Raw genomic sequence first — 16,966 nt, 5'->3', positions numbered from 1 at the left:
ATGCAACTTAAAAAAAAAAAAAAAAAAAAAAAAAAAAAAAAAAAAAAAAAAGCACACTTTTGCAAGTATTTACTTGACAAATACTTAATGGTTACTTATTATATAAGAAATTGTAGATGTGAAAATGGACTCAAACACTGTTGTCCTTGCCTCTGAAGACAAACACAACTAATCTAAATAAATATGGTAAAAGAAATACATGGTTTCGCCACAGGTTAGAAAACAACACATCAGTTATACATATATACAATGGAGTATTACTCAGCAATCAAAAAGAATGAAATCTTGCCATTCACAACAACGTGGATAGAACTCGAGGGTATTATGCTAAGCGAAATTAGTCAGGAGAGAAAGACAAGTATCATATGACTTCACTCATATAAGGGCTTTGAGATACAAAGCAGATGAACATAAGGGAAGGGAAGCAAAAATAATATAAGAACAGGGAGGAGGACAAAACGTAAGAGACTCTTAAATATGGAGGACAACAGAGGGTTACTGGAGGGGTTATGGGAGGGGGAATGGGCTAAATGGGTAAGGGGCATTAAGGAATCTGCTCCTGAAATGATTGTTGAACTATTTGCTAACTAACTTGGATGTAAATTAAAAAAGAAAAAAAGAAAGAAAAAATAAATAAAAAGAAAATAACACATCACTTACAGGAATACATAGGAAAGTTTTATGAGAAAGAAGGCATGTATGCTAGGTGGGATAGTACAGATTTCCACAGATATTTGAATAAGTAAAGGCAAAAGCAATGGAGTATAAGACATAAAAGAAAAGTAGTGGGGTCACATCTATGTGCATTTACTTATTCAGATTCAACTCCACATATTAGAGAAGGCACGGGGATGGAGGTATTGAGGATGAGAGAATATTTAAAAACAGCAGGCTTTGGGCTCAACATTCCACTCTAAGAATGAGGGAGTACACATACATGGAAAATGGGCTCTGCTATTCCTTTAATGGGGTTTAGGTCCCACATGCTTCTCATAGGGAAGCATCTTATTCATGATTGATTACACTTTAGTCTATTAATAATCTTTTGCTTCTACTGCCACAGCTGAGTTTTGGTTCTTATCATTTTGTGCCTGAGCTATTTCAAGATAAAAGTGACTACGACATTCAGTCTTTCTGCCCTCCAATCAATCTTATACACAGATTATTCTCCCAAACCACAGTTCTGACCGTGTTGGTACCCACTCAGATTTCTTTAATGACACCCACCACCTATGGGATAAATTCCAAACTCCTTAGTTAGTTCTTTATGTCTGTTTACTTATTTTTCACATTAAAGCATGGTGGCTGGCTAATTCTGAGCTGTACTGAGGCAATTAGTTCTATGAGTAAATTCACACAAATGGGATAAAAAATCTGTCAAAAAGGAGTTTCTTTTGTGGTGCTGGGCAGAGCGGAGGTAGGAAAGGCTAGAAGAGAAAGACAGGTAGAAAATTCTACCTGATATTTGTTTCCTCAGTTTGGCCCTGTCCACAAACTAGGTTTATGGAGAGAGAATGCCGTAAATAAAGGCTGAAGGAACTTTTCCATGAGTGATTTAGGTCATAAACAGTGCTACTTTAGAGACCAAGTAATAAAGTATATCACAATGCAGAGGAAAGAGACATCTTACCACCCTTGCTGCCTGCCCTCCTTCCCCCCCATTTTGTTGAGGAACACAGCAGAGTTTCAGCACAGCTAATATAATTAATAACAATAAATATTTACTAAGCACACACTCTGCCCCAGTTATTGTGCTAAGTGTTTTCATCATCACAGCAACTTATGAAATGCATAGTATTTTTATTACCATTTAAAAGAACAGAAAACTGAGACCTCAAAGATGTCCCATCCCACAGTGAACAACCAGTAAGTGTTAAAACTATGTTACGATCCAGGTCTGTCTGACTTTTAGTTATGTTGTTGGTTCAGTTTTATTACTTTGTCCCCAGGACCTAGAAAAGTACCAGGCACACAGCAGGCTCTCAAGAATATTTGAGGAATGAATTAACGACTATATCTTATAATTTGACAAATACTGAACACTGCCTTATATATGACATACATTAATTCTCAAAGGAGATGAAACTTTTTTTTTTAATGTTTATTTATTTTTGAGGGAGAGAGAGAAAGCACAGGGGAGCGGTAGAGAGAGACAGGGATGGAGGATCTGAAGCTGGCTCTGTGCTGACAGCAGAGACCTGATACAGGGCTCAAACTCATGAACTGTGAGATCATGACCTGAGCCGAAGCCAGATGATTAGCCAACTGAGCCACCCAGGCACCCCAGATGAAACATGTTTTAAAAACACAGGCAACGTATTACTCCTAAAAGAATAGTTTCGGGGCGCCTGGGTGGCGCAGTCGGTTAGGCGTCCGACTTCAGCCAGGTCACGATCTCGCGGTCCGGGAGTTCGAGCCCCGCGTCAGGCTCTGGGCTGATGGCTCGGAGCCTGGAGCCTGTTTCCGATTCTGTGTCTCCCTCTCTCTCTGCCCCTCCCCCGTTCATGCTCTGTCTCTCTCTGTCCGAAAAATAAATAAACGTTGAAAAAAAAATTTTTGAAAGAATAGTTTCAGTGGGACCAAGGGACACGTTTGATAGGTCAAAGTCAGTAAAAAGACATGAAAGAGCAAAAGTAATGTTCATTTGCAGGCCATTTTAAAATGGCATATATACACACAATTAACTATTTATATTATTGATCAGACAAAAACATCTGTAATGAAAACTGCTTCTAGCATGTATCAATTAAGTCTTCTCTGTATCCTACTTTCTACCCTCTAGAATCTCCTACCTTACCGCTGCAGTAAAGAGAAAAACTGAAAATGGCTCAAAGAACCATTTTTTTTTTCAAAACCCTAAAAGGTTTTTTTTTTTTTTCCATTTACTAGAAACAGCTATTTTCAATCTAATTCAAATTTCAAAAACAAACATGCAGAGTGAAAAAATTAGTATCTGGTCAAGTTGTAGGAAAATGAAACATACAACTTTTTGTAAAAGCATTTTGTCTATGAGCACACTTCTGTGGATACCAACCACACTTAGGACAAAAAGGTTCAGAGCAGTCCTTTCCCACTTGCAAATTTCAAGATTAAATGAGTTATGAGACTTTAATACAAGTAAAAGAGAGGAAAATATGAAAAAGTTTTCCACTTGAATATTTTAAATGCTGTTCAAAAGCAAGATCCAAAAATTACACTGTAGGGATAAAAAGTTGTTTTATCTTTCTGCCCTTCTGTTAGAAATCTGGAGAGAGGGGGAGTTGGGGAGATAAAAGCCTCCACTGAAAATATTGTTTTAATATTTAAAATGGTTGCAAGTTTGCCTCAATATCACAATTAACCAAAAATGTTTACTACAACAAACTGGGGAGAAATGGATATTAGTTCTTCTTCCAAAAGACTAAAACTCAAAGTCATAAAAGTTCAGTGATAAGGATATGCTGAACATTCTCATCGGTACTTGAAAACAACACTTATCTCTTAATCCTCCAAGTACCCATTTCAACAGCCACTTTCAACTCAGAATCACTCAGCTAGTACACATCCTTTTCCCAAACACATGGCTGTCAATTATTTATCAGCCCTATTCTAGCCCCTTAACTCTCTATCATCATTTTTTTCAAGTTGTAAAACTATGTCCATTCGTTTTCTTTCCCAGTATAAACAGCAAATCAAATCAAAATATTCAAAAAATTACTTAAAAGTCTTCCTCAAGCATGTCGGAGATCTTGCTGTTGTAATCTATATTCATAGCAATTTTTTTTTTTTATTACAGAATAGGATGTACAATGTGAAGGAAAGAAGAAGGGCTAAATCACTGTCACTTAGCAAGTCATGTTCTTTAGTCTCAGTTTCCTTATCAGTACAAAAGGGATAATTATACAACCTTGGTTGGGGTTGCTGTGTGAGAATGATAGGAAATGTTCCAAAGGTCTTGCTGCTACCTACCAAGCTTACTGTATCATTCCAGTAAGAGATATATGGATAAAGGGAGTTTAATAACAGGCTTTTAGTACAGCTGACTAAAGGACTATCAGATAGTCCTGAATCTCCTTGAAAAAAGGAAGAGTAGTGACTATCTCACCCCTTATTTCTCTCTGGGCAAATTAAGTATGTGTATATATGACAAGCATGATTGAGCAATGTTATAACGTCAATAACAGTAATATCAAAACTATAAAACATAAAGTGTTAAAAATCTTTTGTAAAATAGATATCTATGAAATACAGGGCATTTAAAAGTAGTATTCCATTCATGAGTTAGTATATTAACATTCATCACACTCTTCTGTTTTACTGATCTCTGCAGTAGTTCCTGAATAAATGTATTAATAAATTAGATCACAAAATTAAAAGGACTTTTTTACACACTGATTTCACGCTAAGCCATATAATGTTTCTCTACTTAAATTTCATGTCCTTAAATATTTAGTGGATTTTCACAAACTTTACATTATTCAATTATGCTCAATGAGATGTCTTTCTTCCTTCTGTCCAGCAAAAGTAACTTCAACACAACCGGAATGATTCAAAGAAGAAATTAAGCATTGTTTTCTAATTTTACCACTTTGAAAAAGGCTAAAATGAAACTTTTCCCCACCATTTTTGGGAAGCAGGTAAGGAGTTAGGAAAGTAAACATTCTAGTGCCTAATGGGAACTCAGTGAGGACTACTTTGTAATGTTTCAAGAAATATGGAAGACTTTCAAGAAAAAAAACATGTATGTATAACAGGCAGGTAGTTATACACACAGCTATGTTTTTGGATCTGTCCTTTGAATTTACAACCAGAATCTTGCTTTTAAGCTACAGTACTTGCAAAATATTAATGTCATTAAGATATTTATCAAATATCAATTTAAAATTTCTCTTCTTACATTAACATTAATAAAATACTTGTTTTTAAAAAAAAATTTTTAATGTTTATTTCTGAGAGAGAGAGAGTGCGCAAGCAGGGGAGGGGCAGAGAGAGAAGTAGACACAGAATCTGAAGCAGGCTCCAGGCTCTGAGATGTCAGGACAGAGCCTGACGCAGGGATCGAACCCACAAGCTGTGAGATCATGACCTGAGCAGAAGTCTGGTGCTTAACCGACGGAGCCACCCAGGTGCCCCTAAAATACTTATTGAATACTAATTTTAAAACATATCTTCTGATTAGTCAAATAGGGCTAACAAAATGAGGCTCAGGACTAAAGAATTCCACAAATCTCACTTTCTACGATAAAGCACTTTAAAGTTTCCTATGGGTAGGGCGCCTGGCTGGCCCAGGCGGTTAAGCATCCCACTTTGGCTCAGATCACGATCTCATGGTTTAGTTCATGAGTTTGTACCCCGCTTTGGGCTGTGCTCACAGCTCAGAGCCTGGAGACTGCTTTGATTTTGTGTCTCCCTCTTTCTCTGCCCTTCCCCTCCTCATGCTCTGTCTCTCTTTCTCTCTCAAAAAGAAACATTAAAAAAAACTTTTTTTTAAGTGTCCTGTGGGTAGAATATAGGAAATAGTAAGAGAAATACTTCAACTCATCTCAAAATTGTTAACAAGTTGAAAAGGACTCCCAAATTATTCTGATTTCATAGACCATGAAATACCCTGATGAACTTGCACTGATATAAACTGCTATATCCACAAAAACAATGCATATTAAGGAATCAGGTTGGACCCAAATATATAGAACAATGAATACTGAAATATTCTGTCATTTAGAACCATGATTATAAAATAATAAGTTGCATAAATTATAAAAATGGAACTTACCTTAAAAAGTGTCACAGTGATTTCAATGTTTTCAGGAACAGGCCACACTACAACACCACGGTATGGATTTTTTATTCCAGGTTGCCAGCTATGAGCCTACCAGAATAGTTAAAATAATGGCTTTAATATGAAGTACAGGAAATGCAATGTTAATAATTTACAAAAATTTATTGACACTGTTTATCTATTAGATCTGTAGTCTCCTTGAAACAAAAAAGATTAATCAAGTTAGATTTTTCAAGCATTAAAGTTGGGCCATGACAGTTCTATCACATGATAGCTATAGATTACTATCTGTAACCAAAATTTCACTCTCTCCCTCCCACCATCACATGCAAGAATATGCAAAAATGAGGTGTCTCATATTTTCAAAAGCTACTGTTCGTGATTGGATAAAAATTTTTTAGGAGAAATATTTTAAAAATTATTTTGTGATCGGGGCACCTGGGTGGCTCAGTCAGTTAAGCGTCCAACTTCAGCTCAGGTCATGATCTCACGGTTTGTGAGTTCAAGCCCCGTGTCAGGCTCTGTGCTGACAGCTCAGAGCCTGGAGCCTGCTTCGGATCTGTGTACCCGTCTCTCTCTGCCCCTCCTCTATTTGTTCTCTCTCTCTCTCTCAAAAATAAATAAACATTAAAAAAATATATTTTTTGATCTAGGAACTTAAAGGCAAATTCATTCTTTAAAAGGAGAAACAAAGTGCATACTTTGCATTTAAGTTCATTTCCCATTAAACTGTAATGTTTATTTGGGACAAGTAAAGAAGAAAACAGTTTTTATAGAGTTAATATTTCTAGCACTTGTAATTTTAAAGATTCTTTTTCCTTGTCAATCTGGCTTACTGTGGTTCTCTAAGGACCTCCCAAAATTTGGAAGTCATCACTATAGTTCTTTCTTTGTGGTGGCATTTCCAGTCAAAGCTGATGGAAGATTAGGTATGCCAAGACATCTCCGTTTTCTTTTCTATGAGCTGCAGGACACTCCATGAAAGTGATAATGAAAGCTAACACTATGGAGTACTTTCTAAGTGTCAGTCCAAGTTTGAAATTTACTTATGTTTAACTCATTTAATTAGCATAAGAACCCTATGAGGTAGCTACTATTCATTCATTCATTCATTCATTCATTCACTGACTCACTCACTGATTCACACATACAATTGATTCTATCTGCCAAGCACTGTCCAGGCACTGGAGTAGTTAAAAAAAAAAAAAATCTGCTTTAGTGGAGTTAACGATATACTAGAAAGAAGCAGACAAACAAAATAATTAAGTAAGATATACAGTATGTTAGATAGAGGAAGTGCTATGGAGAAAAAAAATGGAAGAAAGAAGGCTAGAGGGGAAGCAAGAGAAAGTAACAAATGTCAACAGGATAGTCAGAGAAGGCATCATTGAGAAGGAGACACTTGAGAGAAGGCCTGACAGAGGTAAAGGAATCAGATACATAGATACATGGGATGAGACTTCTAAGGAGATGGAACAGCAACTGGAAAGGTCAGTCAGATAACAACACAGCCAATGTGGTTGGAGCAAAGTTGGATACCAGGCTGGAGAAATAAGGAGGGTCCAGTCATATAAGGCTCTGAGAGGCCATTACAAAGACTTTTGACTTCTTTATAATTCAAGTGAAATGGAAAGCCACTGAAGGTTTTTAAGCAAAGGCATGATGCTCTAAGTTATGTTTTAAAGGACACACTTCACTAATATAGCAAGAATAGGCTCTAGACATAAGAGAGGAAACAGGAAGACCAAGTAGAAGCTATTGCAATAATCCTGGGGAGAGGTGATGGTGATTTGGCTTCAAGTGGTAGAAAAGTGGTAAAGTGGTCAGATTCTGGATATATTTTTTTCTTTATATTTTCAAGACAGAAACAACAAGATCTGTAGACTACATGAGAGAAAGAAAGTAACCAAGGCTGATTCCAAGGATTTTGCCCTTGAGCAACTAGAAGAAGAGAATTGCTATTAACAGATACAAAACAAGACTGCAAGAAGAGCAGGTTTGGAAAGTAAGATTGGGAACTCTGTTTTATACACATTAAATCTAAGGTGCATATTATATATTCAAGTGTAGATCTTCAAACAGGCAGCTGGATATATTTGCCTAGAGTAATAAATCTGGGAATCATTACCATACATAGGTGATACTTAAAGCTTAAGAGTGGATATGATCCCAAGGGACAGAGTACAGATAGAGAATATAAATGTTCAAGAACTGAACCTTGAAGCATAACATTAACAGGTCCAGGAAGTGAGGAGGAATCAGCAAAAGAGGGTTGGTACAGCGGAAGGAAAACCAGAGGTGTGTGGTATCCTGAAAGTCCAGTGAAGAAAATGTTTCATGGAGTGGGAGACAATCTGTGCCAAATCTTGGTGATAGGTTAGACAGAATGAGACCTGAAAAATAACCATCGGATTTAAGAAAGCAGAAGCCAATTCTGACTTCACAAGAGCCATTTCAGTGGAATGATGAGAGCAAATGCCTGACTGGATTGGAAAGGGTTCAACAAAGAATAAGAAAAAAGAAAGTAAAGATATCAAGTACACTCAATTCCTCTGAGATTTTTGCTGTAAGAGAAAGAGAAAACTAGTCTGCCTTTAGTGGTAAAATAATGGCAGAGAGAATTTTTTTAATAAAAATATTTTAATGCTGATGGTAAATATCCAGTTAAGAGGGAAAACTGAATGATGCAAAAGAGAAAATTACTAGAGTCATGTCCTTAACAGTAGGAAAAAGAGACAGATTGACCTTTGCCAGAAGCATAGATAATTCTTTCATGATAACAAGAAAGAAGCTAGAGGATATGACTGCAGGTGTGTGACAAGGAACAAATTTAACAGATGAGGAAAATGAGACACGGACTTGCCCAAGATCACACAGCAAGTAAGTGGCAGAAGTTGGATTTGAACCCACAAAATGGAAGTGAGAAAGGATCAAGATCATGGAAACTTATGTCCATTCAAATCTTATCATATTTTGTTAGTTAAGATACCAGCATAAGATAGGTTTAGCAGCATCTCCCCACTTCAACTCATAAATTGTTAGTAATTCTCCCTCTATTCTCTCTCCATTGCCGTCCAATCATAAAACTTCAGGGAAGGAAAGGGAAGTAGATACTGACCACACAGAGTTAGCACACTATACCCAACAGCAAAAAGCGGAGTTCTACTGATTAAAGAATATCTCTAGAGATTCTTCTATTCCTCTATTTATGGAAATATGCCTATTGACAATTCTAGAACAAAAACTTCACAAAGTCAAGAATCTCCATTTTGAAAAGTAAATTTCTGCCTACCTTAGATAATCCTTAATCAAAACTCCACTCTACATACTCTACACAGTTAATCTTGAAGATTTATGACAATTCTAATTCTTACGTACTGTGATAGTAGGTCAGACTATTCCTCTGGTCTTTCCAAACTCACCATCATTATATTTTCATAGCCTCCCCACAGAATAAAAACATAAAAAGAGTATAATAACTGAACTTTTCTTATTAGCCACAGCAGCAAAGATACAGTATTTGTAAAATTCTTTTTTTTTTAATTTTTTAATGTTTATTTACTTTTGAGAGAGAGAGAGCACGCACCTGAGCAAGTGGGGGAGGGGCAGAGAGAGATGGAGACACAGAATCCGTACAGGCTCCAGGCTCTGAGCTGTCAGCACAGAGCCCGATGCAGGGCTCAAACTCACGAACTGTGAGATCATGACCTGAGCCAAAGGCAGATGCTTAACCGACTGAGCCACCCAGGTGCCCCATTTTTTTAATGTTTATTTATTTTTGAGAGAGAAAGAGAGAGAGAGAGAGAGAGAGCGCACAAGCTGGGAAGGGGCAGACAGAGAGAGGGAGACACAGAATTGGAAGCAGGCTCCAGGCTTTAAGCTGTCAGTGCAGAGCCCGATGCAGGGCTTGAACCCAGAAACCACGAGATCATGACCTGAACCAAAGTTGGATGCTCAACTGACTAAGCCATTCAGGCACCCCTAGTATTTGTAAAATTCATAATGAAAAAATGACCATCAATGGATTTTAGACCTGAAGATACCCTTAGGAGATCTAATCCAGATAAGAAAACTAAAGCAATCAAAGAGTAAATAGCTTGCCTGAACCCACATGAGTAAATCAGTAGGAGAACCACCTACATGATTTCCAAGTTCAAATTTCTTCACCCGACCAACATCTTACCCAGCTCTATCTCTGATTCATACAGTGGTCAAGAAAATAGTCTTCTATCGCTAAATTCTTAACATTTATGTGGATAATACAAATATCAAAAGTGAGAAAAGCAGGGAATGCAGAGATCACTGGGCAGAGTTAGTAGATGGTAATATCAGATAATTTCTTCAGGTACCCTAATGCTAGCACTCTAAATGACCTCTTTCAATCCTCCTTCTTCGATCACAGAATAGAAATTAGATTGCTGAACAAACAAAAATAAAATCTGCTTAACAAACTAAAATCTTTTTTTTTTTTTATTAAAAGAAGATGTAAGGGTGTTAGTTCCCAAGTTGCTAATATGCTGCCATTTTCTTACCATTCCACTCAGCATCTCTGTCCCCAGCAAAAAAGGTCCAACTAAGTCAGAGCTCTGGTTTTCTGATATTCCTTTTAGAGTCTACACAACCTGGCTAAGTTAGGACACTGTAACAACATCAATTAGTCTGGCTGATTAGCTGGCACCACCTCCTTTATAATGTTAGCAAAATATTATATGGTAGGCAGAAAACAGAACGAAGTAAATTTTATTGCAAAGGAAACCAGGGATGTACATAGTAGCAAACACGAAAAAAAAGATTCCTATTTTCAAACAGCTTACTAAAACTTTCACTTCCAACTGAATTCAGGAATCTGAACCTAGAAAAAGAATGAAAAGTCCAACATGGGCAAAAATAGATTTGTAAAAAAAAAAAAAAAAAATTGTACAAATCCATAGAGACATTAATTTATGTTTTTAAGAATTTGATTTAGGAGAAGCACATATTTGCAAACATCACTACTATAAGAACCCTGATTGGTCTTCACTGAAAGTAATAGAAAAGATTTTCTCAGAAAAAAATTAGGCACTGGGGCGACTGGGTGGCTCAGTTGGTTAAGCAGCCTACTTCGGCTCAGGTCATAATCTCAACAGTTTGTGAGTTCGAACTCCGTGTCAGGCCTGCAGCCTGCTTCAGCTTCTGTGTCCCCCTCTCTCTCTGCCCCCCCCACCTCCTCTCTCCTCTCTCTCTCTCTCTAAAATAAGTAAATGTTAAAAAAAAAAGAAAGAAAAAAAATTAGTCACAGAAACGCACATACAGCTATTCAGCTCCTTTGCACAGTTAAGAAAGGCAGGTTATCTCTTTATTTGCCAGCAATCTATCTAGTACAGATAATAGTACAAAAGGATTAGGCCACATTATCCAGTTCCCCTTATACAATTTTTCTCATTTTTTAATCATATGACAGATCTTTTGACATGTCAAAGCAAACCTAGAAAAAAGGTAACATTTCTCAATTTAGGGTACTGACTCTATAAAATGCCTTACTTTCTAATTATTTCATGTCATACCTTCCCTAAAAGACTTGTACCTAATATGGTACTAAACACAGAATAAACATTCACTTGTTATTTGTGATTCCTACAAAATGAAAATATTTCACTAAAAATATATAGCTGTCACTTGTTAAATAGATAATTTTCGGTTTATAAAAATGCATATACCCATATGTTTAAGATGTCACATGTAGAGTTTACCTTAGAGTTGTCGCCATAAGGCAAAGCTCTGCAACTGTACCCTACCCCTCCTGTTATCTCAGCACATTGTAAAAGGCTGTAGCACAACCACAGAGCAAGAAAGTAAAGGTGGTAATGCCATCAAAAAGCTTGTGAGGTCTTTAAAGCTCTGGTTTCCCTTTGGAATCCTCCCATTTCTCTGTGAGCTTAAACTTCTGTTGGAAAACCATATTTAAGGCAACATACTACTCTGCCATAATTTATGGGGACTATCATAGTTGCTTTGATTCCTACTGCCATATATTTTACCGAAAAATAATTTTATTTAAGTATATACAAATCAACTGCAGCCTAACAAATCTTTGTTATAAATGCCATGACTTGAGGAGAAGAGGTAGGGAAGCTGCACATTGTATTAATTATCCATGGTTAACTACTTTCTCAATAAAAAATGAGTTCTAATTATATATTTAGCTATCAAGATAAACATGTGCCCAAAGAAAGTGAGCACTAAACTAAGAACTAAACTTTAAATTAATTAAGGTAGGGTCGCCTGGGTGGCTCAGTCAGATAAGCATATGACTTTTGATTCCAGCTCAGGTCATAATCTCACGATTCTCAGGTCATAATCTCACGATTCATGAGATCAAACCCGCATTGAGCTCCACAATGATGGAGTGGAGTCTACTTAGAATTCTCTTTCTCCCTCCCTCTCTGCCCCTCCCTCACTCGTGCTCCCTCTTTCAAAATAAGTAAATAAAAACATTAAAAAAAAATAAGGTAGTGTGCCTTATTATTTTACTCACTAATCTGATATTTATCTGGGTCTCAGTTATAAGTTTCAATCTATCAATCAATATAAAAAAAGGCAGGTATACTCAGAATCAGGAAAGAGAAATAATAAGCTACATGGATGACAAAAACCAAACTGACTACTGTGCAACTCAAACTCTTTCCAAAAACATAGTTAAAAGTAAAAACTAGAATGTTTTCTGCCCAATGGTTGCAGAGATCTTTTTTTCTCCCTCAGTGATTTCAATGGGACTCAGCAGCAAATAATGTATATCTTAAAGGAAAACCATCAGAAAACAGAAGTATCTTTCAGAAGAAATAAAATGGTTCTAGTCTTTGGTTTTGGTATAACTGATAGCTAATTTAATAAAAAATAGCTGGAGACAAGTTTGTGTGTGTGTGTGCGTGTGTGTGTGTTTTAAAGAATTCCAAAATGTCATGTATTTCAAGTTTCTTAAGATTAAAAAAAGTTACCTGCTTAACTTTTACAATAATATTGTAATCATTTCTTTCACAATTTCTGAAACTGATTTTTAAGTCCCCCCCTTTTCTTTAGCTGTCTGTACAACTTATAACACAGCACTTCACATATGTATGAACATACTACGCACTTGCTATATAAAGAGCTTTTAACACATGGTGGGTTCTTAAAATTTTTTTCAAAAAAACTACACCTATAATATTTTAAGAGGAAACACAATGATTCTGAAATATCCAGGAGGGATTTAAAATATTAAGAGTGCCACAATTTGACAGTAGTACAAGAATTAATTCTTTCTAGAAAATATGCATTCTGGGAAAAATCAACCTATAGCCACATATGTTTGGATTTTACTATCTGGCTTCAATCAATATTTGATACAATATGAAAAATAATTTGGCCTTAAAAGTTATTTGACTGACTTTTGAAAATGCAATTAAATAAAGGTGTATTTTACTTCAAATATGGGTATGCATTATGAATTGGTCTATAATCTACAGTATTTCATTATGTTTCATATTTTTTTAGAAAATAGTATCTAATTATTAAAAGGAGAAAATTATTTTCTGTTGATAGCTAAAAACATGTTAAATCTAAAGTTTATAGTTATAGTTATATTCATCTATCATACTTAGTGGATGACCTTATATTATTCCTCTCCACAAAAGCCTAAGACCCACTAGGCAAAAATAACAATATCCAGCAAAACAGAGAAGACCCTAAGCCTATTTTTAGAACTCTTTCTCATATGTGAATGGATAAGAAAATACAGGTCCAAAATACAATGCCCCAAAACTATAAATATATACTCTGAAGAAGATATCATTCATGATATGATGTAAATGGACCTTTCCTATATGGCTGGTGGAAATACATTTAAAAGTTAAAAATGTATCAACCCACTGATTCCAGTCCTAAGTATTTGCCCAAGAGAAATTAAAATATTTGTCTCCTAAAATACTGGTATGGTAATATTTATAGTAAACCTCTTTGCAGTAGTGAATATTCAAAATATACACTGGAAATGAATCAAATCATCAATAGTGGCATAAATAATCAAACTGTAGTAAATTCATTTGATGGAATACTACTCACCAATAAAAAAAACTACCATATTCACAACAGCATGAATAAACCTCAAAAACATTACGTTGAACAAAAGAAACCACACACAAAACAGTACTGCTGTATGATTCCATTTAAATGAAATTCAAAAACAGGCAAAATTACTGTATGGTGACAGAAAAATCAGAATAGTGGTTGCCTCTGAGAGTTGGGAATTAACCAGAGGAGGACTCAAAGGAAAAAGTGACGAAAATAGTCTATATGCTATTAGGAGTACTAATTACACAAGTATATATTGACTTAAATTGTATAATTAAGATCTATATGTAATTTTAGCACAATAAAATTTGACAAGGTACCTCAAAAATATTAAAAATTCTGAAATTTAAACTTGATTTAATTTTAATTAAAAGGAATAAATTTTTTCCTCACACAGGACTACTTATGGAAAAACCAACATCCTTAACATGCTTGTAATTATTATGTGCTTATAGAAATACATTCATACTTATTTACAGAATGGAATTTTTAAAGTATCTGCAGAATTGTTACTGAACATTTTAAAAATTCTGTTCTACTCCCCACAAAGCTATAAGTGCAAAAAATTAAAACCTTTGGGTGCCTGGGTGGCTCAGTCGGTTGAGCATCCAACTTCAGCTCAGGTCATGATCTCACAGTTCATGAGTTCAAGCCCTGTATTGGGCTCTGTGAGGACAGCTCAGAGCCCAGAGCCTGCTTCAGATTCATGTCTCCCTCTCTCTCTGCCCCTCTCTGCTCATGCTCTGTCTCTTTCTCTCTCAAAAATAAATAAACATCAAAAAAAATTTTTTTAAATTAAAATCTTTGAAAAACCCAACTCCTTTTCTACTGCAGCCCAGCAATGGACTCCAAGAACTCACCATTCCTTAAGTGTGCCCTAACTTCATCCTCTTGGAATCTGAGTAAATAATCTCAGGTACAATTTTGTAAGTGTTACCTAGTTAATCATTAATTCATAAATACACTAGTACAGAGAAGCTAGATAACTGTGATATTATCCAAGGCTACCAAATCCAAGATCAAAACTCAGGTATCTGGCTCCCATTTTCAGAACTGCAGTTACACAATCAAAATGCCTAATCAACCATTTTAGTAGTAGATCATCAGAAATAACCCAAAATGTCAAGTAATATTTTAAAATCTACAATGGGACTACAGAAGTTTAATAATTTAACTAAAAGTTAAATTCAACATTTGGGTACGAAATTTTGAAAAGAGACAAACCTTCGAAGACTTCCTTCGGCTTCTTCTTGTCCAAACCACCACCAGTTTATCTGGTTGCCTGTCAAACAGGAAAAAGATTAAGTATAATTTAAGTTCTCTTACATCAAATTAACAAAGTTTAGTTCTGGTGCCTTTTTTAAAAGGACAAAAATGTCACCTACTTTAGATTACATAGAGCAGTTGCTTTTACAATAAATCTCTCTAAATTATTCAAAAATAGCAAATGTTGAATATAAATATAATCTAATTTAAATGACTAATATTTTATCCACATGTTTTTCTAAAAATCTTTTAGTAAGTTAATCCATTGGGACAAACCAAGTAAAATAAAATACTTGGAACTGGTGACAAAAGAAAAAGCACACATAGATCTTCTCTAAAAAGTAATGCTATATACATCTAACACATTATCCACTTTAATCTGGAGACAACAGCATAAAAATGACACAAAATAATTTAAATCTATGGGTTATACTACTTTTGCATCTCATATCTTATGAACAATGCTGCGGTTTTCTTTTCTTTTTTTTTTTTTCAACGTTTATTTATTTTTGGGACAGAGAGAAACAGAGCATGAACGGGGGAGGGGCAGAGAGAGAGGGAGACACAGAATCAGAAACAGGCTCCAGGCTCTGAGCCATCAGCCCAGAGTCTGACACGGGGCTCGAACTCACGGACCGCGAGATCGTGACCTGGCTGAAGTCGGACACTTAACCAACTGCGCCACCCAGGCGCCCCAATGCTGCGGTTTTCAAAACATTTCTATAATCTCAAAAATCTTCATAAAAGCAATACAGTACTAAAAAAACATGTAAGGTACATACTATTATTCCTATTTTGTAAGCTTAAAAATTGGCAAAATAACTCATCAAAAGTTCTGGCACTGGGGCACGTGGGTGGTTCTGTCAGTTAAGCATCCGACTCTTGATTTTGGCTCAGGTCATGGTCTCAGAGTCATGGGATCTAGCCCCACGTCGGACTCTGCATTGACAGTGAGGAGCCTGCTTGGGATTCTCTCTCTCCCTCTCTCTCTGCCCCTACCCACCCCCCTCCTGCACTCTCTCTCTCTCTCTCTCTCTCACTCAAAATAAATAAATAAATAAACTTTTTTTTTTTTTTTTTAAATCTCTGGCAGAACCAAATATGAAATACAGGTCTTTTAACTCTCAGACCCCTCTTCCTTACCTTCTGCTAATATAAAGTAAAAACAAACAAGCAAAAACCTTACGTTCTCAGCTAATACAATTGCATTCTCTTTAATACTTGGGGAAAATATCAAGATTATGATTATCAGTTATTTTCCTTAAATCTTTATTTTAAAAAATTTTAGATAAAAGCTTTTTAACCAAGAAATGAATGGTACACTCATCTTGGTGACCTTCACCTCTTTCCTCTTTCCTTCCTCTTTCATTTATTTTACCCCAAAATCCCTCACCATCAGCAGATGACCTGTCCTCTTATTTCATTTAATTAAATACATACATATACATACATACACATAAAAGGCCACCAGTCATGAATCCCTTACCCAGTGATTCACCTACAAACCTGTCCAAAGAGAGAGTTGCCCAATGAAAAAGTACTGAGTAACCCAAAATGTAGCATAGAAAAATAAAATGATAAAAATATTTTAAAACAAGGTAAGAGACATAAAAGACAGATTGAGAAGTACATACACCTAGAAGAAATTCTAGAAGTTCAGAACAGTGGGAATGGCAAAGAAAATACTGAAGAGATAAGGCTAAGAATATTCCAGACTTGAAGAGAGAGTCTGGATAGAAATAGATAGATAGAATAGATAGAAAGTATATATTAATGAACAGGATAATTAAAAATAAATCTAATAGCTAGATACTGTGCTACAGAACAGCAAGAATAAAGAGAAAAACCATAAAAGAC

General features: G+C 35.7%; 1 protein-coding gene across 1 annotated transcript in view; it reads right to left on the bottom strand.

The window, feature by feature from the left end:
• Positions 1–16,966, bottom strand: part of EHBP1 (EH domain binding protein 1) — a 337,775-nt gene that overhangs the window by 254,972 nt on the left and 65,837 nt on the right. The window contains 2 exon segments of the mRNA XM_030310685.1: positions 5,753–5,848; positions 15,068–15,125. Coding sequence (XP_030166545.1) covers positions 5,753–5,848; positions 15,068–15,125 — 154 coding nt within the window.

Source organism: Lynx canadensis, chromosome A3 (assembly GCF_007474595.2).
Source record: "Lynx canadensis isolate LIC74 chromosome A3, mLynCan4.pri.v2, whole genome shotgun sequence".
Classification (NCBI taxonomy): domain Eukaryota; kingdom Metazoa; phylum Chordata; class Mammalia; order Carnivora; family Felidae; genus Lynx; species Lynx canadensis.
Note: the sequence above shows the minus strand (reverse complement) of the source record. Positions and strands in the feature narration are given on the sequence as shown.